Source organism: Lepisosteus oculatus, chromosome 5 (genome assembly GCF_040954835.1).
Source record: "Lepisosteus oculatus isolate fLepOcu1 chromosome 5, fLepOcu1.hap2, whole genome shotgun sequence".
NCBI lineage: Eukaryota > Metazoa > Chordata > Actinopteri > Semionotiformes > Lepisosteidae > Lepisosteus > Lepisosteus oculatus.
In genome coordinates this window covers 5,808,253-5,834,648 of record NC_090700.1, presented here as the reverse complement: position 1 = coordinate 5,834,648, position 26,396 = coordinate 5,808,253, and the positions used below count along the sequence as shown (strand labels likewise).

General features: G+C 47.7%; 1 protein-coding gene across 1 annotated transcript; it reads left to right on the top strand.

Annotated features, from left to right (window-relative positions):
- The first annotated feature begins 971 nt into the window (after positions 1 to 971).
- LOC102685848 (transmembrane serine protease 7) lies at positions 972 to 24,616 on the top strand. The gene is made up of 34 exons (XM_069190799.1): positions 972 to 1,250; positions 1,965 to 2,148; positions 2,295 to 2,419; positions 3,480 to 3,547; positions 4,621 to 4,811; positions 4,906 to 5,001; positions 5,207 to 5,426; positions 5,809 to 5,951; positions 6,356 to 6,453; positions 6,984 to 7,093; positions 7,183 to 7,316; positions 7,902 to 8,006; positions 8,327 to 8,437; positions 8,580 to 8,693; positions 9,510 to 9,629; positions 9,852 to 10,035; positions 11,204 to 11,475; positions 12,146 to 12,282; positions 12,910 to 13,067; positions 13,155 to 13,395; positions 14,505 to 14,586; positions 14,684 to 14,784; positions 15,352 to 15,592; positions 16,391 to 16,518; positions 16,750 to 16,817; positions 16,945 to 17,135; positions 17,300 to 17,338; positions 17,638 to 17,824; positions 18,392 to 18,537; positions 18,640 to 18,756; positions 20,446 to 20,629; positions 21,113 to 21,384; positions 22,104 to 22,240; positions 24,155 to 24,616. Exons 1-34 carry the CDS (start codon positions 990 to 992, stop codon positions 24,314 to 24,316), a joined length of 5,127 nt encoding a protein of 1,708 aa, XP_069046900.1. The 5' UTR covers positions 972 to 989; the 3' UTR covers positions 24,317 to 24,616.
- The last annotated feature ends 1,780 nt before the right edge of the window (positions 24,617 to 26,396 follow it).

The following is a 26,396-nucleotide window of genomic DNA, read 5'->3' as shown; positions in this document are numbered from 1 at the left end:
AAGACTTGTGGACAGGAACTGGCCCCTAATGGGTTTAGCCCACAAACATAACAATGGTTACAAAGGGAAAAAGGCCATCTAGTCTGTTTGGTAGTAGTAGTAGTTCCTCCTGTTACCAGTTTGTAATGAAAGACCTGCCCTGCCCTGTCCGATGAACATGGAATGCATCTGATGAGTGAAGGTGAGTTTCTTGTAAGAAAGTAATTCCTGCTCTCAGTTGTCGAAGAGTATTGCATGGGGAGATTAAACCCCTGAAAAATGACAGCAAAGGAAGTTCATAGCCCTTCACCATCTTTCCCCTCGATTCTTATATGTCATAACAGTCAAAGAGTACAGGAGAGATGAAACAGCAGCAGTAGAATACAAATCCCCATTTCGGACAGTCTGCCCAGGTGGTGGATACGTAACATTGTATACACTCATCATGACCGGTGTAGGGTTACACAGTGGCCATCAAAGAATTATACATTTCCACCAGTGCCACATAAAACTCTGTTTAAAGCTGTGTATCCTCAGTTATACAAAATTACATTTTTTTAAAAAAAATACTGCAATAAATTTGAGCAAATTAAGGGCATATCCATCATACCAAGGTATAAGTATATACTGTATAGCCGATATTGTTGAGCTTAAAAGGTATATTACTGTACCATTGGAAAATGCATTTGTTTACTGGCATTTCAGAGCCTGAATTAAAATGCAACTTTTCTTTTTTTATCTAAAATAACATGAAAAAGGACGTATATCCCAGAGTAGTCTGTGCCAATGTAATTACTGTGTGCGCTCACGTGAGAAGAGTTTACAAGGGCTGTTTTTATGTACCGTTTACTGGAATGTAGTCAACTTGCCTCAGATAAATTGCATACTGCTTGTTGCTTTTACGCTGGCTTTCATTAGGCTTGCTGATATTTTGCCCCTAATTCGCTTTGTCGCTGGCAGCGAGTACTGTAGCCTCTCCTCTGAAGTCCTGCAGAAGCTTTTCGCAGTGCATGCTGGGCCTCCCTCTGACTTCTTTAAAGTCGGAATGGTACTCGCTGTTGCTGTCCGAAACAGGTCGGATTTCTCTGTCCTCGCAAAAGAAGCGTCTCAGGATTTGCTACAGGTGTTTTTCTTCCGAGGCCTTGCGGCATTTCCTTGCAGGGCAGCCAAACGAAATAAGTGCCATGACAACGCTTCTTAAAGACAGAGCTTGTGAGATTTACAGTGTCTCGGGATGTCGGCACTGCTGTACCGCCAGCGTACCTGTACAGGTGAGACTGCGTTTAGTAGCAAAAACATATACTGCAGTTTTGGAACGCAGGCGAGGTAATTCGTAAACATTTCAGCACTTCATGTTCATTTCAAATATTTTGAAGATTAGCTACTCATATGAGTTTATAGGTCTCTGGTAACAACGTCATGTTAGAAGATTTAAATAAGGTATGGCTTTTTTTTTAGTTTAATGGTTACGTTTCGGATATGTGCTGTAAAGAAAGATGTTCTTAATCGATTTCAAATTGTATTGGGGGGGGAATTCAAATTATCGATCTTTTACGACAACAAAAGCTCGCTTATGGAGCCGGCTCACTCAAGCTGCGGCTTTTTGACAAGTATGTCAGCGGCTGTGTGAAATTCGATCTCTTCTCCTGGAACCTGGAAAAGATTTGTTTTAGCGGTACCTTCATCGTAAGTAACTTGTTTGGTCTGGAAGAAGTGGGAGCGCTTTGCATGGAGACTTCTTCACACCTGAGCGATTCCTATTGGCTTCGTAAATCATTTTGCAGTTAGCAATTTAATTACTTCACTCACAGTGAACAGTGGAGAGGCGAGGGACAATTCCTTGCGTCAAAACCAGAATATCAGCGGGGCTCTTGGTCGTTACGTTTATAGTCGGCGATGCAGCATAATGTCTCGGGTTCAGGCGTACGTGAGGCAACGCGTGCTGGGTTTTGCAGACTCGGACACGGCCTTTTCTTGTCTTGTAGAGCTGCCGTGCCCCGGAACTCCAGCGGGGATGCCTCAGGCAGGACACCCGCCGGGTCAGCCTGGGATGGCGAGGGGGCTTGTGTACGCGGGCCGGAGCGCTCCGACCGAGGGGACGATGGTTCCTGGGAGCCTTGCCCGTCATCTCCCTGCTTGCCTCCCTGACTGCACTTTGTTACTGCCTGTGTAAGTGTAGCCCCCTGCCCTTTCCACGGTAGAGCTGGTGGCGATCTCCTCCGCCCCCGCCACTGGATGTGTCCCGTGACCTCCCCATGCCTCCTCACACCCCCGAAACCAGGAAGAGTGACGTGATGACTTGTTCTCCTCCACAGCACCAGCCATGGTCATCTTCTACCTGGGGGGGAGTGTAGAAATCGCTAACCTGACCTACACAAGCCAGCTAGAAGACCCGCAGTCGCCGCAGTTTCTTTTACAAGCCGAGGACGTTAGGAATTATGTAAGTGGCTTTACACTCCTCCGAGCTTAGATGGAGCTCGGGCTATTTTTTTTTTTGGGACAACTTAAGTTAAAGGCAAGAGCTCCTTCTTTAGCCCTTTTAAATGTAAAGACCGCGCAGTAATCTGAGCCCTGCTTCTCCGGTATTTGCCCCCTTTCTCTTTGAGGCTGAGCAACTAGGACGGCCCTCAGGGATCAGGGCTTTCAGAACGGAGTACAAGAAAGTCCCTTGTCAAAACAGCACCAAGGAATTAAAACCAAGACCTTTTAAACTCATTCCGCTCAGTGTTCGGAAAATTAATGGAAGATCATTTCCTCAATAGAAACACTGTGCCTTGGCGCGGGCTTCTTGAGACACAGCTGTACTGCTCCCCTAGCAGAGGTGCTAGCGTGTCTCCTCTCTGATTCTCATTAGGTTAATAGATGGGAATGGGCACTGTGAGCTAGGAGTGGGTGTATCTCTGTCCTGTCACCTGGCTTCACAGGAAGCAGGACATGAACATACCCCCCAGAAATATGCTTCTAATAGTGAGAAAGACTCGCCAATATCTGATTTTTCTGAAATCCGTTTTGAGCTATCACCTGAAATGCTTAAGGTACTTTCCCAAACGATGACATTTTTGATCAAATCTGATGAATTAGATCTCGTTTCATCACCTGCCCTCAAAGCTCAAATGCATCTCTTGTTAATCAGAGCAGTGACTCTTCAGGGCGTTTTTGTCTGAGCTCAGACTGCAATCCTAGTTTTCTTCCCCGTGCACGGTTATTTTTTTAGGTCCGAAAGTGAAGTTACAGGGAATGTCACACTAGTCCTGCCCTTACCCAGAACATCATGAAAGAATTGATCTTGCGCTGTCAAGCAGCTGTTTGACTTGGGATTCGAAACTGTCGTTGATTATGATTCTGTGGCGCTGGCAAAAATATAATGTCTGCTTCAGGTCGGGATGAATTCAGAATAAGCTGTAGAGTGGTTTATGTTTCTATTACAGTACTGCTAAGCAAACAACAGTGGCTGTTCATGTTCTTTTTTTTAACCTTTGGCTTTTGGAAATTCTCACCAGCTTACAAAGATATATCAATCCTCTGACTGGGGTAAATATTACCTGAAGTCGGGAGTTACTGCATTTAGGTAAGTACGCTGTCTTAGGTTTTGATGAATAGTTAAAATGAGATACATGAAAAATGTACAGTATTAACCTCCACATATGCAATACAAAGTTAGTGCAAATTGCTTTATAAGTCGATTGTGAACAACACAGTTCTTTCTCCTCATTGGGTGCTGCAGAGCATTAGAGCGCTGGAATTTCTTTTAGTTCATTTCCTCCTTCATTCACATTATTGTTACTTTCCCATGTCTCCTTTACTACTTATTTCTTCCCTGAACAAGTTAAAATGACGTGTGTGGGGACTGGTTGCTATTCTGAATAAATCCCCCCCAACAAAAGGAAACTCTTATAACTTTGTTTAGGTTTGGTTGGTGAAATCAAGCTTTGTTACTTCCACTGCGTAGCCCCTTCGAGACTTGAGCACAGAGCGATGGCACAAGAGAGTTCTGTTCTCTGGGAAAGGCTTATCTGGAGAATATGTGCTTTAGTGCGGGGGACTGAGCTGGTGTGGCACTTCTGATGTTAATTTCTGCATTGTTAGAGACTGAAGGACAGTCCAAGCGCCGTGATCAGTTTCAGCTTCACTTCTTTGAACTGAAAGGTAGTGCTTAGGACAGATATGGTTTAGGCATTTCACCATCTCCTGATCTAAATTCAGGAGTGTTTTGTGGTGCAGAGAGAGTGAGAATTGACTTAATTAACAGGTATTAAGACCGGTATTAAGTCTTCAATTGTAACTTGTTTTCTTAACTCTTTTACATAATGATTTTTCTTTATCAGGTAAAAATTCCAAAAACTAGATCAATATCGGGGTAGAAGCCCCTCCAGAAGCGTGCTTTGCTGGTTGAGCAAACAACAGAGATCCTAAACACCTGCACGGCCCAGTAGTTCAAAAACGATAAAATTCTGCAATAATGACATGATTTGCTCACCTATACTGTCCAGACTGTAGATAAGACACGGAAAAGGATTGAGGGTTGAAAACTGATGGCCTCTCTTCAGCTGTGTCAGAGCATAATTGAAGAACAACAGGAATGTTTTTTTTTTGTAGTTGTCCAGTGAGTGCTGTAATAAAATAGTGCTTATTTTGTGGCAGTGAAGGAGACGAAGGGCTCAGGGTGTTTTACTGGAGTAAATTCTGCGCTCCTGCTGCAGTTGCTCCCCAGATCAAGAATACGAGACCCTCCAGCCTGCAGAGAGGCGGTGTCGTGAAATCCAAAGTGTATTTTGGCAGGAATGAGGAAGTGTACTCTTTCCAAAAGAATCTGGACACACTGCAGTTGTTCGGTAACTTGTTTTTGCTACATCCTTTATTTTTAAAATACTGTATTTATCTTGTGAGTGCAATGCATAAACAATTTATTTGGTATATTCCTCGCAGCTTTAGACTCTGAAGAATATGAGCTGGATGAAAAATCTGGTAAAATTAAAAACCCAGGATCTGCACAAAATAGCAAGTGGCAATTGGGATTCCAAGGTAATGAAAGTTTATTTTTCATATTTGCTGTATTGTGCTCATCGTATTATCAGCGACACTATCATTAGTTTGAATCACAGTATAGTTGCATGTATAAATGTTTTATTCTTGAAAAAATAGCAGAAACAATGCGGACAGTGTAGGCTCTCTTTTCATTTGTACATGCATTGGATTGATACCCAGCTTTTTGGTGTTTTTTTTTAAGCAATGTCATTTGACCTTTATGCCAAATATGGCAACAACCGAACCCTGACCCTGACCAGTCCCAAGAAGCCCTATTACCAGTGGAGACTCCGGGTCCCCTCCGGCCATGTGGTCCGCCTGGTCATTGTCACCTTGAACGGCGCCTCGCCAGGGAACTGTGCCGCCCACAAGCTCTCAGCCTACGACTTCTTACTGCCTCTGCAGAACAAGATCATTGCAAGGTAAGAGCCGGAGGAACAATCAACCATGCATCAGTGAGCCGAAGCGAAGAGGTTTCCTCCTGTCTCTTGGGGGTTTTTCTTTATCTTCGTGTCCTTCGCCGTCGCACAAAGGCTGACCGACCGACCGACCTGCGGAGGTGTGCTCCTGAAATCTGTGTATGAAAGGGCCCGGGAGCTTGGTGCTCCTTTTCTGGTAGACTCAACAGCCCGTGCCATCCGGGGAACTCAGAGTGTGTTTAAGTATTAAACTCTTGCCTTGAGGAGTGTTGGCCGGCAATGGCAAGCTGTAAATGTGTATGTGGGTGTTGTTCCTGGTGGGGTTTGGGGGGAAGAGGGGCAAGGAAAGAGCTGCAGCGTGGTGTTCCTCTGTCACGTGTTGCAGGTGGTGTGGTGTGCCCGTCACAATTACGCCCCCAGTCATTAAGCTGACTTCCTCAGGAAACGTGATGCTGGTGACCTTCTCCTTCAACAGACAGAAGGACAGTGCTATTTTCAAGGCCTACTTCCAGGCAGTGCCCAAAGCAGGTATGCTCTGCCCTTGGTGACCCGCTGTTCTTGTGAATTCCACCGCTCAGGCGGTGGCTCTCGTCAAAATGCTCTCGTAGCCAGAGGAGGGAAAAAAAATAACGTTTCACTGCGTCGGGTCCTCGTTGTGCTGCACGTCACAGGCCGGGGGTGGCGTGGTCTGCTGGAGGAGGGGCTTCCTGTTCAGGGTGCAGAGTGTAAGCACGCGTGTGCCGCGACCATCCGGCGTTCTCGACACGTGCTGGGATCTTCTAGATTCCCTCGCTGTGAAAAGCAGGTGACGGACAGTGGAGCTCTTTAAGATTTGCTCTTGGAGGTTGTCTCGCAGGCTCGCGGCTTCAGACGAGCTCTGTGTGGAGTGCAGGCGCACTGTAGGTGACTTCTGCCCCTCCTCCTGTGTGTAGGCTGCGGTGGGAGCCTCCCCGCGTGGAATGGCACAGTGACATCGCCGTACTACCCCAGCCACTACCCCCCCAACGTGGACTGCACCTGGACTATAAACGTGAGGACCCGCCGAGCAGGAGCTTTCACTGCATTTTTTTTTTTAAAAAAAAAGCATGTCAGACAATGCATCCCTCATCCCTGCTGGATTCCTGTTGGTCATTCTCTTAGATTTTGTGCTCTCTGGACCTTTCACCCGGGTGCACTCTTTACCCCAGGTGCTGGCGGTCTTGCTGGAGCTCTGAATTCACCCCCCACCCTTCCTGACAGGCCACAGGAATGACAGGGGGCACACACGGGGCGGGGGGGTAGTGGGTACAGCCTGAGACCAGCTGAGAGAGAGAGAATAGCTGCTCTCTACTAAGACGTAGATGGAAAAGATTAGCCTTTCAGGTGATCATTTCTTAACGAGTGAAGTTATGCCAGCACATAAAAAAGAGTTTTTATAACTGCAGTAGCAGAATCGTTGTGATTTTGAATGAATGTACCAGACGTCTGATTCTAATTAGGCATATTGCTTAAGGACCAAGAATGAAGCCTGGCTTCGTGTGAAATGTAAATCCGTTGGTGTTTCCCCACTGTCCCTTCCAGGCCCCCCCGCGAGGATACTTACTGTCCGTGACGGTTGTGGTTTTAGACATTCAGGACTCCCCCGCCTCGCACCACTGTGACAAGGACTGGCTTGACATTAATGGAGTCAGGTTAGTCTCCTTGCGTCGGTCAGTGGGCGCCTGCCTGCCCGCAGGCTGCAGGCGTTCCCTCGCAGAGCCCATGCCCTCTGCCTCCTCAGGTTGTGCACCCCTGTGGCGGACAGCAGCCGGAAGAGAGTGTACTCCTCTCCGGTCACCCTGCACTTCCACTCGGACGAGTCCATCACGCGCAGGGGCTTCTTCATCCTCTACAGAGCGTTCTCTCGGGACAGCCGTGAGTGCGCACCACCGCCGCCACCCTCGGACATGTTCGCTCCCCGTTCTCACTGCTGGGTGCCTGGAGCGCAGGGTGTACTAAAAATCAAACCTTATAAAGTTCACATTGGAAATAGTGTCACAAACTGGACTTAGAAAGAAAGCTAAATCCAGTGACAAACTGGACTAGTGTCACAAACTGGAGACCCAGTTCAGTTGTGAGATAAGAACGCAAGACAGATTTCAAATGAGAGGGGGCTATTTGTTAAGTCTACAGTAGTTCCTTAGGTAACTAGTAGTTAATGGGTCTGAGGAGCTCCTTCTTGGATCAGATCGGATTTTGAAACAAGCCAAAGTATCGGCCTTCACCCCATGGCTGGATAGCTTGTTCCATGCTCCCGCAGCCCTTTGTGTAAAGGCGTGTTTCAATGGAATGAGGTCAGCTGAGAGAACAGCGGCTGCTTCTGAAGCACTGAAGGCTGTGGGATTGCTGTAAATGGCCAGGAATGATCTTGTGCTACTTTCACCTCTGGGTCTTGCTCTAAGAGTGGCTTCCCTTCAGTTCTCCCTGACGGCACTCTCCCTTTTGCCGGTGTCTCGCCAGCCTGTCCCAAGCAGTTCCAGTGCAGCAATGGCAGATGTGTCCCTCTGAAGAAGCTGTGCGATGGGGTGAAAGACTGCACTGATGGCAGCGACGAGGCGAAATGTGGTTAGTTACCAGGGGGAAAAAATGTGTACTAGTGCATATAATTGTTCAGGTACTGGTAATTTTATTGTTTGTAATCTGACTGGCAGAGAGCATTGCTACAATGTAGCATTTATTCACACATAATGGAAAAGAAATTCAAATAAATTCTTCAATCAGTCTGGCAGCCTTAGAATGGCTGTTTGGGCCTTTTAGCTTTAGTAGATGTGTTTCTTCTGCACGTGGGTTTTATTTGTGCATCTTTTAGTGGGGACCTCTGGTAGAGACTATTCATACGGACCTCCAGCTGATGTTCACTGCCGTGGTCTGTGGTTCCTCATCAGCAGCCTGTGGCCCGGGAGAGGTGAACTGTGGGAATGGCCAGTGCAGACCCCATGTCAGCCTTTGTGGTGGACAGAGCAGCTGTGGAGACAGCAGTGAGGAGGTGGACTGCGGTAAGAACATCTCACCAGGCTGTTGTTGTTGCTGTTGCTAAATGCATAGGGCTCTCAGTATGACGGCACTCCTCTTAATGCATGACACAGCATGCTGGATATTTCACCTATGTGTATCTAGTGGACTTTTGTCTTCCTGCAGCAGGAGACTGCTTCCTGCACTGCCCTAATGGGATCTGCATTCCCCAGTCTTCAGTCTGCGATGGCATCGTTGACTGTAAAGATCGCAGCGATGAAATCAACTGCACAAGAGCACGTGAGGCTGTTCGTTCTTCTCTCCTCGACGAAAGACATTCGAGTGCCTTTGAGATCTGGATATTGAATGATGTCATACACCTTTTAAGATTTGCAGCATTGAATTCTGATTCAGCATTAGTTTAGGGAGATTGTATTTGCAGTAAGAGATTTAAATAGCCCACGTTCTGCTGAACAGAGCGGCACAGAGGCTTGGCGAGTAGCACAGCTGCCTCACAGCTAGTGGGTCCTGGGTTCAGTTTCAGACTGGCCCCTATTAGTCTGGAATTCAAAGGCTCTCCCATTGTCCCTGTGGGCTTTCTCTGGGTGCTCTGGATCTGGTTTAAATTGTGTGTCTGTGTGTCTGTGTGTGTGTCTGTCCTTGCCCATCCTGGATGGTATCCCATTCAAGGCGTAGTCCTGTTTTGCACCTCGTGCTTCTGGGACAGGCTCCGGATTGCTGTGCGCCTTGCCAGGAGTAAACGGCTTTAGGACAGCAGATGGAAGGATTGACAGTGAAAGATCAAGTCAGGCCTCTTTACTTTGGGTTGTCCTGTATGCGGAAACACAGCAGGCCTATGTGTTGAGACATTGCATCAGTGATCTGTCTAAATGATTGGAGGAGAAGTCTTGACTGGAGGGGGGGGGGGACCTGAATTGCTGGCGTGAAGGCGTGAAGGCTCATCATTACATCACCGAGATACCCGATGATCCGGGCAAGACGGTCTTCTCCAGATCCTGTATGTGCGTCCCCGGAGCTCTGCTTGAAACGCAGAGTGTAATATAACTGTGCTTCCCCCGTGGCAACCCTGAGCCATTGTGCCCGCTGTTTCTGCAGTTCACAAAGCCTGCTCCCCGTCCTCCTACAAGTGTCTGAACGGGAGGTGCCTGAGCAAGCTGAACCCCGAGTGCGACGGAGTGAAGGACTGCGCCGACGGCTCGGATGAGGCCGGCTGTGGTGAGCCCCCGCCCGATCCCGACGCTCTTTCCCTCCCGCCCGGCGGTGTCCTCTGGGAAACGGATGCACTCGGTCAGGAGAGACGACGCCCCCCCCCCCCCCCCCCCCCCCCACCGTGGTGCCACGCGTAGGCGTGCTCAGCCGCCGGGCCGCTGGGTTTCGGTGTCGGATGTGCGTTTCATCCGCCCCCTCTTCTTCTCCCGCTCTCCCCTCCGCCTGCAGGGTGCGGCTCCCGGCCGAGGAAGAAGAGCAAGATCGTGGGGGGCGGGGACGCGCAGACGGGGGAGTGGCCCTGGCAGGTCAGCTTGCAGATGGGGCGCTACGGGCACGTCTGCGGGGCCTCCGTCATCTCCAGCCGCTGGCTCCTGTCGGCCGCGCACTGCTTCCAGGACTCCGAATCTATCAGGTGGCCCGGCCGTGTTCCTCGCTTCCTTTTCTCCAGCTCGCGCCAAGCGCGAACTGCTCTTGCTTCCCGAAGCGCTGGTGTGAGCCCTGCACGCTCTGCAGTAACCTCCATGTTCTTGGGGGGCCACTGGAAGATGGAAGGTTGGTTGTGTCCAGGTCACATGGTTGTTTTGGGGTTTTTGCGCAGGAAGCAGCGGGCGTCCACTGTACCTACGGATAAGGAGGAGGTGTGGTTAGGGGCTTGCGCTCAGCACCGTTCTGTCGCACCACAAAAAATATATTTTTGTAGATATTTAAGCATGCAAGGATTTGACACTGGTGTACAAAACGCCACCTAGTGACTACAACGTAATACAAATGTGATGAGATATAGAGGAGGTTAAAGGCACGTTAAAGATGTGGATTCATACTAAAAATCCTCTTGTTCTAAATACAAAGCATCCTGCCAGGGTGGTTCTTGAGAAAATGGTTCTGAAATGTGGATGTTTGGGCTGGGGGGGGGGGGAGAAAAGGATGAGGTAACAGCTTCTGGTCCCAACCTTGACAGAGGATCCCTCCACACAGAAAAACAAAACATGAAAGAGAAAACTTGCACCAGGGCCCTTGGAAGTAGGCCAGGGTTCAAGGATTCAGGCCTGCTGGGAACAGGGCTCAAGGGGTTTGAGTCTACTGTGGTCAGTGTTCAAGGGTTCAGGCCTGCTGTGGTCAGTGTTTGAGGGTTCAGGCCTGCTGCGGTCAGTGTTTGGTGGTTCAGGACTGCTGGACACAGGGTTGCAGGGTTCAGGCCTGCTGTGGTCAGTGTTTGAGGGTTCAGGTCTGCTGGACACAGGGTTGCAGGGTTCATGCCTGCAGTGGTCAGTGTTTGGTGGTTCAGGTCTGCTGGACACAGGGTTGCAAGGTTCAGGCCTGCAGTGGTCAGTGTTTGGTGGTTCAGGTCTGCTGGACACAGGGTTGCAGGGTTCAGGCCTGCAGTGGTCAGTGTTTGGTGGTTCAGGTCTGCTGGACACAGGGTTGCAGGGTTCAGGCCTGCAGTGGTCAGTGTTTGGTGGTTCAGGTCTGCTGGACACAGGGTTGCAGGGTTCAGGCCTGCAGTGGTTAGTGTTTGGTGGTTCAGGTCTGCTGGACACAGGGTTGCAGGGTTCAGGCGTCCCGTGTCCATTTCTGCACAGGTACTCTGACCCAGCCTCCTGGAAAGCCTACATGGGCATGAGGGTGATGAATGCCGTCACCAGCTCTGTGGTGACCAGGCTCATCCGGCAGATTGTCATCCACTCCCAGTACGACCAGTACACTTCGGACTACGACATCGCTCTGCTGGAGCTCAGCGCCCCTCTCTTCTTTAACGAGTTTGTGCAGCCGGTCTGCCTGCCTGCCAACACACACAGCTTCACCTCGGACACCAGCTGCTCAGTCACTGGCTGGGGAGTCCTCATGGAAGATGGTAAGATGGCTTCCTTCTTTCAGTAACCTTTGATTTACAGGAGTTCTTTTTTGTCTGTTGTGGTTATCTTTGTTATTAGGTTCATTTATTGGTGTACACTAGTATTTTTGGCAACATTTCTTTCCTATGCTAACACATCTCTTTAGTCTTGGCCTTCGGCCCAACTAATCGAACTCATGGGATCTGTCACCCCAGATCACATTTGGTTCTTAATTAAAAAGATACTATACATGTTCCACAGACCTGTCTTTCAGCCTTCTCCCCATGACAAAATTCATACTTTACTTTAATCAAAGGCTGTCTATATAGCTACCGATAAAGATCTTAATCAAAATAATTCAGGCCGGAGTAACTTAACCATCTTTCATTAATTTCACATCAAAGCAATGTATATGATGACAGGTCAGAATAACTGATTATTCTGCTGAGGTTCAGAAATCCATTGACTCCCATTAAATGGCGTATATGAAAGCCCATACCCCTACAAATACACTACAAATACTGCCCAGATCTTCTTGTTCTGTGAAGCGGTCCAACACGAGAGTCAAGAGATACTAGGAGTGTAGTTAATGTTTCTGAAACGCAATTGCAAAGCAGCACGTCCAAAATCAGGAACAGTACTTCGGTCAAACATCCCACTGACTGTATCTGCTGGTTTTACCTGCCCCAGGTGAGCTGGCCTCAGTATTGCAGGAAGCCACCGTCAAGCTGATTGGCCACAACACCTGCAACAAGCTGTACGATGACGCTGTGACTCCCAGGATGCTGTGTGCTGGAAACTTGCACGGAGGGGTGGATGCATGCCAGGTGAAATTTGCCTGAACCCAGTGCGGGATGAATCGCTTTCCTGCTCGCCAGTCAATTAGATCAGATGAGTCGTGGCATTTTATCCCATTTGTTTCAGGCTTACTTATATAAAAAATGATCTATCTATGGCCCGCGTCAGCCTTTTGAGCTTGAGTCACAGCACTAGCTGACTATAATGGCTACTCCCCATGTGCCGCTGAGGCAGGCAGGGAATTGGTGGGGTTGATCTTCATGGCCTGCGGTGACTCTGTAGTGTCTCCAGTGAGAGGCGCGTCTGTGCGTCTGTGCGTCTGTGCGTCTGTGCGTCTGTGCGTCTGTGCGTCTGTGCGTCTGTGCGTCTGTGCGTCTCTCTCGAGACCCGCTGGAGTTTGCAGCTCGTGTGAAAGGCTGTGGAAGGCGAGCGTGTCTGCAGGCCCCTCTTCTCCCCACACAGTAGAGGAGTCTGCACCCCCAGCAGGGTCTAGCACAGGCGCGTGTGCGCATGCTTCAAGATGCACTGAAAAGTTTGGAAATTTTCTCTACACGGATCCCGCAAGATGCGTTTAGTGCACGTTCTTGTAGAAGATCCTTGTAGGGAATCGGCTCTTGGGCCCTGACCTTGTGCCACCCTGCTGGTTTGTGCCGTAGGGAGACTCTGGCGGGCCCCTGGTGTGCCTGGAGAAAGGGCGGAAGTGGTTCCTGGCTGGGATCGTCAGCTGGGGCGAAGGATGCGCCCGGCGGAATCGGCCAGGCGTCTACACGCAAGTGGTCAAGTTTTCCGACTGGATCCGGAAAGTGATCAACTGAGCGCCAAGCGCCGACCGCCAAATGGAGAGCAGCAGGGTTCTCTGTCTAGCTGTTGTCTTGACGTTTGCGTGGATTTCTGCCGCTAGGCTATTCGTCCTGCCCCAGACGAACCCCCGGCGCTCCTCCGCTGGCCATGTGCTGTCCTGGACTCCCGGCGCGCTGGGCGACAGGAACGCCATGCCCACGCGCGTTCTGCCAGCGACGGGTTACGTTAACCCAGCAGGGCTGCGCAGAGCCGACGGCCACAGGCCCAGTCCGCGAGCTCTTCTGCCATTGGCCACTCCACCCCCTCCAGACAGTCAAACGAACCTGATGAGCGGGCATCAGGCAATTTCTCTGATTGTACTTGAGCTCGTTTTTGGTGCGATCCCCTTCTGCCGAGTGACCCAGAACACTCATTGGTGGATCTTTCCTCCTGCATCCCTTTCGACCACAGAGACCTTTTATCTGTGCCAGCCGAGCCTTCTTGAGAGTTGTATCCTGAAGTTCATTTGTAGAATTCTGCAGTACTTCATTTGATAGCACGTACCTCTGATATCCCTTTGTTTTTGCAGTGTGGGAAGTTAAAAGTGAAAAGCGAGCAAAGGATTTCTAAGTTCCTCAGATGAGTAACGTTAATGAAATGTGTTGGAACTGATGCATTTCTACTGCTGCTAGTAATCCTTTGCTGGCCTGTAATACCACTGCACTCTGTACAAGGTTATATTGATATGAAGCACATTAAACTCAATATTTAAATTAGAGAATCTAGTTTGTCCTAATTTACTTGATACACTGTGTTCACAGAATGAGATTTACTGCCTATAAATATTGCATTTATAGGAGGAATGTTATGCATCAATCATCATTTTTTAGTATGTTAATGACAATAAAAAACTGCTAACTATAGAGTTGCGATCTGTTTTTTCTCCTTCAAAGTGTTTGAAGAACGCCTGATCTTTTTTTATTGTAATAATATGTTTTTTGGAGTGTGTGGGTGGTCGTTAACTTTTAAATGCCTCGGAAATTAGTCAAAGGGGAACTCTTGTAGACTTCAGACACTGTTGAGGTATAATTTAAAAATGCACATCTCTTAACTATGAGCTCACCGAGGATTTATCAAATTACGTAATAATGTTATCCTTTACTGCTTTCAGTAAGGTTACAGATCGATTTGTATGTTTTTGGACTCTGATAAGAATGTATAGCTCATTAATGTGTTTTAAAGTGAGAAGCAGGGTGTAGCTACAAGCAACATGTTTAGGTGCAGTGTTTCCAGTTCTTCTTCTGGGCTTCTGAAATTTCTAAAGCAGCTCAGCTGTAAATGCGTTAGTGAAAGGGTTACCGATAACGCAGATGAGAGCGAGTATTTGCTTCAGACCTTCCGGATGAAAAAAAAAAAGTTATGAATTTCAGTTCCGAAGACAACAGAAAGATGTCTCCCTCGCCCTTGCTAGCCGACGAGGTGGCGGGAGGTGCCGAGCTGCGACGATGCGCCGCGGCACCTGTATGTCGCGAAGTTTTGCCAGATTGAAGACGGTGAGAAAAGTGGATGTAGTTTGTCTTTGCAACGCGGAGAATATTAGGACGCCCTTAGCGCTGTGTTTCATATTCTTTATTAAAAAAATACTGTAAGGTCTTGAGCAGCGGGGCCAGATGGATGAAGAAAGGTTTGAATCGGGCTGTGGGCACTTCTGTCGCACATTTCAGAAGAGCGGAGGAGATGTCGCTGGGCGTGTAAGTTAGTGTACATATGCGTATTCAATGCTTATTGTTCAAAATACTCGGTGGTTTTTATTTAAAAAGCTTTAAAATATCGTCCACCAGACTTTGCGGTCAGCTGGAAATACGCTGCGTTTATTTTGTGATCCTTTTTAAAAGTGTATTGTAATTGAGCCAACAAAATATAATGTCACGCTTAATAATTTATCTAAGTTTTCGTGACCTGTACTTAGATATAAAAATTTCTGACCACTAAATAGCTACTAATGCTTCCGCGTTCATTCTGCTTGCGATAATGATATCCGAGGTGGTTTTGTCTTTGAGTCGGTTTTCGGTGATCGAAATGTTTAAAACCCCTCCCCAAAAAAAATAAGAACAAATGATTCCCCAGGAGTACTATTCCAAATTATTATTACGTGTTCTATTAGATGATAATAATACAATCAGTTTTCCCCCGTAGTACGTTACTGACCTTTACGGAAACAGAATTCTACAAGATTATGCAAGAAGACCAGCTTTTTGTTCGCTGACAGCGCGTTGTGTGACTGGCGGGTGAGGCTGTTGCCCGCTGTGTTTCCACAGAGCTGTTCTACCGTGTGGCCCCGCTCCGGCCCCGGAGCTCAGCAGGTGTTGGCTTGGTACCCGGGAGCTGCTGAGAAAAAGACAAGCCAGGGCGCAAATATGGCCCCTTCCTCTTTCCCAGTGGCCACAGACTCGCCCCGGGGTCCCGAGAAGCCTTCCTTGTTCTTGTGCGTGAGCCTGGCGGCGGGTCTTGCTCTGCTGGCGTTCTGCGGGACTGCGGCTGTCACCTGGTTCCTTATGCGTATGTACAGCACCTACAGCAGCTTGTGCTGCAGGATTTATGTTTGAAATGGGCTAAATGCACGACTGAGGTAGTGAAGATACGGGATAAGCCAAAGCCACAGAGAATAGGTTTGTCTTCAGTTAGGAATTAGGCCAGATGTAGATGAAGTAGCATCTGAAGTGCTTTAGGTCTTTTTGGCGCCGCAGTGACAAACAGGCTACAGGTTTACAAATCTCACAGGTCCGCGTGAGGGTCAGGTGAGCAGGACCACTGCTGGGCGAGGAGAGAAGCTTTAACAGGAGGCTGAAAATCGGAAGGGTGGCGAGTGTAGTTGAGCCGGGTTGTGGAGTGACCTGTTGGTGCCGCAGAGGTCAGAGGTCTGTCTGCTGAGCTTTGTGTCCCGTGCAAGAAGCTGATGTAGGGCAACAGGAGTCCTGGAGGCAGAGGAATTATCGAGTGCAAACGGGAAGGAACCATGTCTGTTCAGGCTGTCTGCCCCTGCCTGTTGTACTGTAGAGGCGTTATGAGGACAATTGCACACTAGTCGAGACAGTCCTGTCCTAGTGTTGATCATAATCCTACAGGCTTCTGTCTAGCATTGCATGGCACTCTTCGGACATCTGAGGCCTGCCGAGAGCAGCCCTGCAATTCATTGATTTGAACACTGAGGAGCTTCCTTTATGTTCTGCTATCTGTTATGAACCTACAGGCCATGGGTTTTTACCCTGTGAGAGTGGTAAATGTTTCCTAACGGCTGTAAGAGCTACACCCTTTGTGAAATCTCTTTTGCTCAGTTTGCTCTTTCTTCTCACATAGCTGCGCATCCAGCTGAGAGGATGTATTTTGGTGGTTCGTTGCGCCTGATCAATGCTACTTATACTTTAGCACTGACAGATAAAAAATCTCAAGATTTTGGGCTTCTGGCACAGACACTTCAGCAATGGGTGAGTATCTAATATGTGCATTTAATGTCAGGCTATTGTGAGCCTGTTGAAGTATATGTGAATGGTTACATATATGAAAGTAATTGTAGTTTAACTCATTAAAAGTGATAATTGTTTCTTTTGAAAATATTATTATTAATATTAATATTAATAATTATATTTGTTTTTTAGCCCTTTCATTTGACTTTGCAACAAACTGAAATGTTCTCTTCATGTTCTTGTCCCTTCAAGATAAACAATACCTTCTTTCATCCTGAACCCCTGTGGCATTTCATCTGTGCTAATGTAACATCTTTCAGGTGAGGCCCTGATCTAGGACACATTCTTTGTAGAGAATTCTCTTTCCGTTGGCTGGTCATCACGGTGAAGATGAAGCATGTGGACCGTGCAGTGTAGGAGAACTAATCAAGCTTTCTCTCTCTGCAGTGAAGGCAGTATTGTTGCCCATTTTCTCCTCACTCTGGAGATGGACAGCCAGGGTGCACAGAACGCAGCAGGGGGAGAGATTGCAGCTCAAGTCACCAATCACATCAGGGGGATATTGTCACATGACACCCTTCTCTTGACACCTTCTCTAGAACACTACCTGCTAGATCCAGCATCTGTCTCAGTTTATGGTGATTCATTCTGTATTATTGTTAACAACAGTAGTAAAAGTACACTGTTAGAATATTGTCTTTACGCAGTGTGTGTGTACAGTATGTACAGTATGACTAAGGAGAGGATGTAGAGATTTTTCTCATTTAATTAACATTTGACTTGCTGTCTCCTTTGTCTCCAGAGTCTAGTCTTGAGGAACACGTGCTGTCTTCACTGGAAGGTGAGCCTCTGGATGTCTTGCATGCCTTTGGGATCCATTTTGGCAGCTGTGGTGCAGAGAGTGGCCTGGAGCTCTGTTGCTTTTGCTATTGATTATCTTGAACATCACAGAAGATGGACACCCCTTGGATGCTGTTATGATAGAAAACGATTTTACATAAGGCGTTTGTAGTCAGTTAACACGGGGTTTAAACACTGATGCAGAAGTGTGTCATGAGCACGACTGTAAAGGGAAACCTTGCACCTGTGTTGTTGGCAAACGGTAGATCTCTCACCATTGCGATTATCACTGTATTTCAGACTGTGGTTCTGGGGGTCTTGAACTCCAATGGAGGGGCTCTGCACCCTGTCTCTGGGAACTCAGGGCACCTCTGGGCCAGCTGGTCAGACTCACCGTGCACAGCTGCACCATGGAAGGAGACTGCCGCACAAACTTCATTGCAGTGTATGACTCCTTAGCAGCAGGGAGAGCGCAGCTGGTCACCAGGTGAAGATCAGTCTCTGGGGAGCTGAAGCCTTGTGCTTCAGGTCATTTTGCTCATAAGCAAAATCATCAGTGATGAAATTAACACTAGACTCAAACAGCAAGCATAGAGCTGATATAGAGCATACCCCACTCAGAGATCAGCCCCTTGGATTTTGCCTTGTCAAGTGGGAATTACGTTTACCAACTGTTTGAATCCTGAAGAAGGGATTTTTCAAAGGTTTCATGATTTTCAATCATTGTAATATGTCATAAGTTAACAAGTAACCGGTGTTGTAGCTTAATGAGGCCTATTTTATTCTAGTGTAGCCTGAGCCTGGGCTTGATCTTATTAATACTTATTTCTTATTATCCTAGAGTTGTGTTTTCCATCACCAAAGGAATTGTTTTTTCATGATTTTTGTAATTGATTTTTCAGATAATTCCAGTGATCATTAACCACCTAAATGTAATTACGCTTTTTCGATTGACAGCAAGACAGAAATAGTGAGTACTGGAAAAGGGAACTGGAAAGGTTCTGAAAGAAAACCCTCTGAAACTGATATCTGTGCCTTCTGCTGTACCGAACAGGCTGTGCCCGGGGTTTCAGTATCGCCCCCTGCAGGCGGTTAGTGTTGTCTCATCTGGCAACGTCATGCTGGTGGTGCTACAGTCTCATTCCCAGCTTGGGCACTCCAGTGAATTGGTGGCTTCAGCACAGTTCCTGGATGATGCCCGTAAGTTCTTCTCTGCGTGATTGATATTATTGTGAATCTGGGGATAACAAATGTAGGTGAGATGACATCACTAGTTTCCCTTTCCGTCTCTCCCCCCCCCAGAGATTTCCTGCCCATCTAACGCCTTCCAGTGCAAAAACAAGCAGTGCATCTCCAAACCCAATGCCACCTGCGATGACATCGTGGACTGTCTGGATTCCAGCGATGAAGTGGGCTGCGGTAAGTCACTGGGGGACACAGTCCAACCAGCTGTGAAAAATGAAGGGACACCTGAGGAGGAGACAGGACTCTGTCTTCTCCCAGAGTCATGTGAAACCACTTTGAGCACAAGTTCTTCAGGTATCGCATTTATGGAACAGATGGCCTGCTCCTCCTTGTAACTTAACGCAAAACGACACACAGAAATTGAAAAAAGAAATTGTGTTCTACTTTAGCGGCATGAGTTATATAAAAGATATCTTTCCACGGGGTGCTCAGTTAAACAGATATTTCTAACAGAGGAGTATCCTGTTTCTGGGATCTTCAATAGCATGATTAAACTCGTACAGTGAACTTAAGAATGGATATCATTATAGCTCTGTCAGCATTTGACGTACTGTGTCTTCAGGATGAGAGTTTAAAACATATCCTCGCTGGCGTAGGTTTTCAGCAAGTAGTTCTGAGTGATTATCCATGCCCTGCTGTGAAGTTGTAGCCTCTTTTCCAGTGTTTTAACAGCAGAACTGTCTGATTTGAAGCTAAACGTTTCATTTTGTTTACCACTTTATAACCTTTACAAGAGTGATGCTGTGTTGTGCTCCAGGAGTGACTGTGAGCATCAGTATTACTCTGGACTGCTGGCTTGAACTTCAGTATACACAAAGATATTCAGCCAAACCCTTCATTAATCTTATGCAGATGATGACTATATGCAGAAATAGCTCAATTCTAACAAAACGTTTGTGAAAGATGAAAAGGAAAATTCCATGTTAAACTAATTGACAGTAACGCGTATTGGATTCAAGCACATTGAATAGTTTTAATTCATTGCAATCATATTTAAATAAACTCCCCTGACAACGACATATTTTTGTAATATACATATTATTTAATGAGCACTTATTAACTGTAGCAAGCAGTACTTGAGATGTTGTAATTGATAAATATAAAATAAGGGTAAAAGCAACTCTAAAGATTTTCTTGTTATAGTATAAATGTCTTCATGTCACACATGTGCCTGCTTTATTAGAATTGCCCTTCATTATGCATTCCTATCGCTCTGTGCTAGGAATCAGACTGTCTATATTCTGTTTTCTTTTTACCTTTTAATGACAGAGGCATACATTTTGTAGCAGATTTATTTTTTACATCAACTGATTTTGCCCTGAAAACTCCCCTCAGGCCAAAAACGTCACGCACCCCAGCACCTGTGGAATGTCATGCTTTCTACTATTAGCTTCAAGCCTGCCTTGATGGCGTTAATATAATTTCTGTATCAAAACAGACTACAGCAGACTTCATATGCACAGGTTTTGAAGGGGAGCTGAGCTCAGCAGGCTCTCTTGATAAGCATCGCCAGCTATTCCAGGGAAGGGCTGACCCATCTGACAAAGGAACTGTGTTCTGATTGAGCTTCCTGCTCCGCCGTTCATAATATTGAAGTTTTCATCATGCGAACTTGACAGAGGCCCGCTTCTACAGGGCCGCGCACAATGGCTGTTTTGTGCAGCCGAGTAATGGAAGTCAAAACCTAATCCTTGGCTGCTCTGGGTCTTAATTGCTCGGGACTGTAAACACAGACAAAATATAGCTTTTCCCAGAAGGCAGCGAGACAGGCATGTGCGGTTATGCGGGAATGAAAGAAAGGGCCGCTGGGCGCGATGGAGCGCTGAGGGCCTGCGGCTCTCTCTCCCCCTCTCTCCCCTGCAGACTGCGGGGTGCGGCCGGGCCTGCGCGGCCGCGTGGTGGGCGGGCAGGGGGCGCGGCCCGGGGAGTGGCCCTGGCAGGCCAGCCTCCACTTCCACCGGCGAGGACACGTCTGCGGGGCGGCGGTCGTGGGCGGGCGCTGGCTCCTGTCCGCCGCCCACTGCTTCCAGGACTCCGCTGCCCTCAGGTGTGCCGCGCCGAAAAACATGACAGGAAGCGTCCATATGTCACAATCAATGACAGTGATTTCGGTTTATTAACAGGGTCCCAGCAGTGTCCTGACAACAAATAGGGGAGCAGGAGGAGAGTTGTCCTCAGTAGAAAACCATGCTCTGTAATGTAATGATAATGTAATGTTTCTTTATTAGCCCTATACAATTTCTTGCATTAGGAATTCATCTTTTCGCATACCCCAGCTTTTCTCCATGGAGACACAGACACACAGACAGGGAGAGAAGCTTGGGGTCAGAGCGCAGGGTCTGCCATTGTACGGCGCCCCTGGAGCAGTTAGGGTTAAGGGCCTTGCTCAGGGGCCCAACGGAGTAGGATTCCTCTGCCGGCTGCAGGATTTGAACTGGCAACCCTCCAGTCACAGGCGCAGGTCCTGAGCCACAGAGCCACCGCTCCGCCCCCTACCTGTGCTGAGCCTACCTGTGTCCTGTGTCCCCAGGTTCTCCAGTCCCTGGCTGTGGACGGCGCTCCTGGGCTCTTGCTCCAGGCAGGGGGGGGGCAGGGGCTCTGTCACGCACGCGGTCAAGCGCATCCTAACTCACGGCCGGTACGACGCGTCCTCGCTGGACTACGACCTCGCCTTGCTGGAGCTGGCCACGCCGCTGGAGTACAGCGGGACCGTCCGGGCCGTGTGCCTGCCCCCCGCAGCCCACCCGTTCTCTGTGGGGCAGAGCTGCTTCGTCACTGGCTGGGGTTTGCTGGAGGAAGACGGTAGGTGGCCTCCCGTTGGCGAGTCGCCCCATCCGATTTCTAACCTCTGCTTCCACTTCAGATTCGCGGGGGAGACGATCCCGGCTCGCAGTGGGCTCAAGGCAGACACACCCTGGACAAGGGCAGACACTCACACCAGAAGCCAATTAACTTACCGATATGTTTGTGGACTGTGGGAGGAAACTCGCGTGAACCTGGGGGAGAACATGCAAACTCCACACTGACAGCACTCCAGGTCCGGAATTGGACCCAGGACCCCAGTGCTGTGAGGCAGCAGGGCTGACCACTGCACCACTGTGCTGTCTTGAGAGTGCACTTAGGTTATGAAAATACATAAAAGCAGGAAAGAAGTACCAAGCATTCATTTATTAAGAAGTTAAGAATATAATCCATAATTTCGTACTTTTTTTCCCCTGGGGGGGTCTAGTGACTCCATTGGACTGGAAAGTGTGTTGGACGTTATGTCAAGGGAAGATGTCTTTAACCGAGACACCTCTGTGTTGGCCCCTTGCCCATGTCAGGCTTAGTGACCAATGTCAGTGAGAAAGTTCAGTCTGAAAACTGAATCAACCCCATTGCTAAGTGTCAAGAAACACCAGCGCCAACAAGTCAATGTGAAGTTATGGGAATATAAATGCTTTTTCTTTGCGTCCACTGTCATCGAAAACGGAAACGTGTGTGCCGTTTGGGACTTTTACGAGTTTTCTTTCTTTCTGTAGGATCGCTTTCCCTAATGCTTCAAAAGGCAGAGGTACAGATCATTAACCAGACAGTGTGTAACAAATACCTGGGGAACTCCCTGACAGCCCGAATGCTGTGTGCTGGATACCTGACTGGGAGAGTTGATGCCTGCCAGGTAGGAAACAGTTGTGCTGTTGAATGAGCTGCTTTGTGCCTGTCCTTAAAGGCAGTGGATTGATGTTACCAGTGATTAGAATCCCAAATTCATCAGGTCTCCTGCCACAAAAGGAATGGGATCAGTGTCATGTTTCCATGCCTACAGTGGTGACGCATGTAAAAGAATTAAGCTTTGTCTTTTTTACGGCTCTTAACTCTCATCCTCTCACTTTGTTTTTGTGCTTTTAGTCGAGCGTTTCTAGGCCCTGTATACATTATGAATGTATTATTATGTTCCCTGTGTCTTTAGCAGGCATTGAGAGCTCTATTTACTAATGGCAATCTTAACTGCACTTCACTTCATCAGCACACCACACCTGTTACTGATTAAACAAAGCAAGTTTAGGTCTAGGAGCATGACTGCACTGAAGTACTATCAAAACAGCATTTGTCTTCAGGCTGGTGGTTTTGGTTAAAAGCCACAAATGTATTTGAGTTCTGTTAATGCTGATGTTACACCATGTTTGTTGTACAACGTGTGGTGTCAAGAATAACACATCACACACACACACACACACACACACACACACACACACACACACACACACTGTGTCATTCATTCATTGACTAACCCTTGTAGTCAAGGATAACTATCTTCCAGGAAAAGGCAATGGACAAGGAAAATTTCAGTGGGAATACGATCACTCCCGCTGCTCTGTGGATTTTCATGTCTGTGATCATCATCTTCTTAAGTGTTGAAAGACTTCCAAGCTTTCAATTCCAAATTGAAGAGATCTTCAGGTGCTCCTTTTAATCACTGAACTGCCTCCCTTTCCTGAACTCGGGGTTGCCCTGTCTTAGTCTCATAGACTAAGAAAGATAGAGTCTGGTCCTTGATTACCTGGACCATTAACAGTCCTTGTACCAGTAAACAAACCTCACATATAATTTCTCTCTGAAAGATATTGAATCTCTTTTTACCTTGTCTGTCCATTCTTCATGTCACAGGCTCTCCTTTGACCTCTTTGGTCTGACTCCTGCTGCCAGGAGGTTTGGTCCCTCCACCATACACAGAACACTTAGCTCTTGCGATCAATAAATTAATCCGTCACCTGGTCATTTCTGTTAATCCGACCCTGGTGTTTCCTTGTATAGCAATCAAGGGCTGTTTTGCAGAGACCAGTGATACAGTATGTGTGTTGGGGTCTTCCCACGTGCTACCCCAAAAGGGGTGAGCAGGTTTTAACTTAAGAAGGAAGGTGCAGTCCCAGATACAGTCACCAAAATGCACCTCTGCCTCAACTCACGTGCTTGAAGATCCTTTTCGATTTGCCTCGCCCATGCCAGAACCTAGCTAGAGCTTCCAGCCATCACTGTCACGCTCCTGTTGCAGTTGGCAGGTCATCCAGGGATGTAGAGAGTGTTGTGGGGATGAAGCACTCTTGTGTGTGACACTGTGGATTGTGGAGAAACTGGGACACCCCAGCTTGCACCCATATCTTGACAGATTGGGTGGTCTCAAGCTGCTGCAGCCTTTGTCTGCCGGAACAGACGTTGAGATATCCCAGAGGGGGTGCATCTCCTTCTGACTCTCCCGCTCTTGAGGAACGTGGTGGCCAGAGCCCCATTTGCCGAGTGTGGAAGATGCAGGAATCCTAACAGACCTGCCCAGTAACCAGATTGGCTCCAGGACTGAAGGAGCCCATCTGTGCTCCACCCCGTGTAGACGCTGCCCCTGTGTTACCGATTTCCCAGGGTCCACACTGAGGACATGGGCTGTGGACTCTGGCACCCTCATACATCATAGGAGGAGACGATTTTAAATAAAGTGCTTTCCGAGCAGTTAGAATGCCTGTCAGAACACCTATTTTGGGGGATAGCTTTTGGGAAGAGGTTTGTGGATATACGTTCCCATGTGCGATTGTGATTGCAGGGAGATTCGGGGGGTCCCCTGGTGTGCCAGGCACTGACGGGCCAGTGGTTCCTGGCCGGGGTGGTGAGCTGGGGAGAAGGCTGTGGCCGCTGGCATCGACCGGGAGTCTACACCCGCATGACGGAATTCCGGGACTGGATCCAGGAACAGATGGAATCTTAGCTTCGTGTGGCACCAGAGTGACTGACGTCCACTGCCCCCCCAGCAGAATATCTCCACTGCGGCAGGAGAAAAAAAGATCACCGCTGCCTGCATTTCAGACAGCCGCTCGGCCCCACTTAGACAAGGGCTGTTCGAAAGGCCCGCGGCTCCGAGCTACAGGGCCGCCGCTTCGGAAAGAGCTGCCATCCGGCTCCTGACTGCCGCCTTGTGCTCTGTGGGAGGGCACCTGGAAAGATGGCCCCGTAGTGTTAAAATAAAGAGCTCCTGTTTTTCCATATGATTAAAGAAAAATAAAGTATTGTGAGGTTTAAGTGTAAATGTCACAGTATGTGTTCGGGAGAGTTTGCAAGTGGCTCAAAGACGGAACATATGAACATATGTACAGTTACTATTTGGCCTCATTTGATAGTTTAGTAGTTAATTGATTCAAGGAGCCATTTCTTGAAAGAAGGCACGGTATCGACTGCAACAACAAGGCTGGGTATCTTGTTCCTCACTCCCACAGATGGGCAATTTTGTACAAAGTACAAAGGGAAAGCAACATGCTGTTTGTGGAAGACCTTTACGATATGACGCACTAAATATGTCATGTTTTAAAGATTTAAATGGACATTTTATTTTTTTGTATGTTGATAAAAAAGGTTTTGTTACTAAAAAGAACAAAAACTAAAGTGTTCACTGCCTGTTAGCGATACTTTATGACACTGTGGGATCATGTTGTACAATGTAGCATTACAACTGTTTCACAGTTATGAAACTCTGAATGAATATAATTTTTACAATTATTCAAAATTATTATTCATATCCAAAATGTTTTAAGCATGTTAAAAATTCCTGAGAAGTTATTCTTGAATTTGACACCAAAACTTCATTTCCTAGCAAGATGTAGTATTCTTTGGTCGCACAATTGTTTTTTTCTTTAGGTGGGAATAGAGTGCTGATAACACTGGAAGAATAGGATTAGAGCAATGTCTCATACCTGAGACATCATCCATCATATTAACATATCTGATTTGAATGTACTTCCACTTTGAATGTCCAACATTGGGATACTTTTTGCTGCACTCAGACCTGTAGGAATGCTGTACTCCTTTAGCATGAACTGAAGCAGATGGACCTGGAAGACACCACGCAATTGTTAAAATTTAAATTCAGGTGCAGTTGTCTTTTTAAGAGCAAGCAAAATACGAATTAAACATTACAAGTACAATATCCCTGAACTCCATCTGTCCTATTACTCAAGTCTGGCAGGATAAAAACAACAACAACTATTCTTTCTAATCGCTACCTGTTAGGACTTGAAAGAATCAAATCGCTTTCTTCAGCCGTCTTCTCTTCGTTTCTCTGCGGCCGCCCTGACCTCCGAGACCTGCGGTTGTTCGGCCCCGCTGAGCTCCTGCTCTTTCCGGTCGTGGATTAGGGAACCTTTAAGAACTGCGGGGCCCGTAGCAGCAAGGTGCTGTGCACACATAAATCACCCTTCCTGCAGCGATCGTTTGGTTGATCACCACTACTTGGAAACCTGGTTTGCATACAGTCCTTATCTGTGGTGCTACATTTTCCTGGAATTATTTGGGGTTTGAATTCTCTGAAGTGTGAGCCTAATGTCATTTATTCTTGTATTCCTGGGCAGAAAGCTGATAACAGGATGCTGAACGCTAGATGGCAGTGTTGTATTGCACTGTGAGAATCGTCCTAGCGAGGAGGAAACCCCCTGTATGAACGCTTGTTCCGCCCAGGCCGATAAAAGGTGTCGTGTCTCCCAGCATCAAATACAGGATCAATTAATCATTCCCATCCTGATCATTATCCCCGCTAATAGTCACCCGGGCCCACTCCTGCCTTTCAAACTAAACAAGTATTTTTCTCCGCGTTGTCTTTTTTTGGAGCGACGCGCACTGCGCGTCTTCGCTTGAGAGACGGATCAACACGCAGCCGCGGCAAAGCCCCGGGGCTCGAAATCCCCAGCGCCCAGCCAGAGGAGGAACAGGAAAAGGAGGCGCAAGGAATCTCCAGTCAGGAAAGCCTCATTGATCCCATCCTCATCCCCATTAGACCTTGATGAATGATGATTCTTTTC

Bases quoted from the DNA above. Each gene is read 5' to 3' on its own strand.
- LOC102685848 (XM_069190799.1), top strand. From the start codon at position 990: ATGCTGGGCCTCCCTCTGACTTCTTTAAAGTCGGAATGGTACTCGCTG. The intron at 5,427-5,808 runs GTAAGAGCCGGA...CACGTGTTGCAG, and splicing joins CAGAACAAGATCATTGCAAG to GTGGTGTGGTGTGCCCGTCA. The intron at 18,757-20,445 runs GTAAGTCACTGG...TCTCCCCTGCAG, and splicing joins CAGCGATGAAGTGGGCTGCG to ACTGCGGGGTGCGGCCGGGC.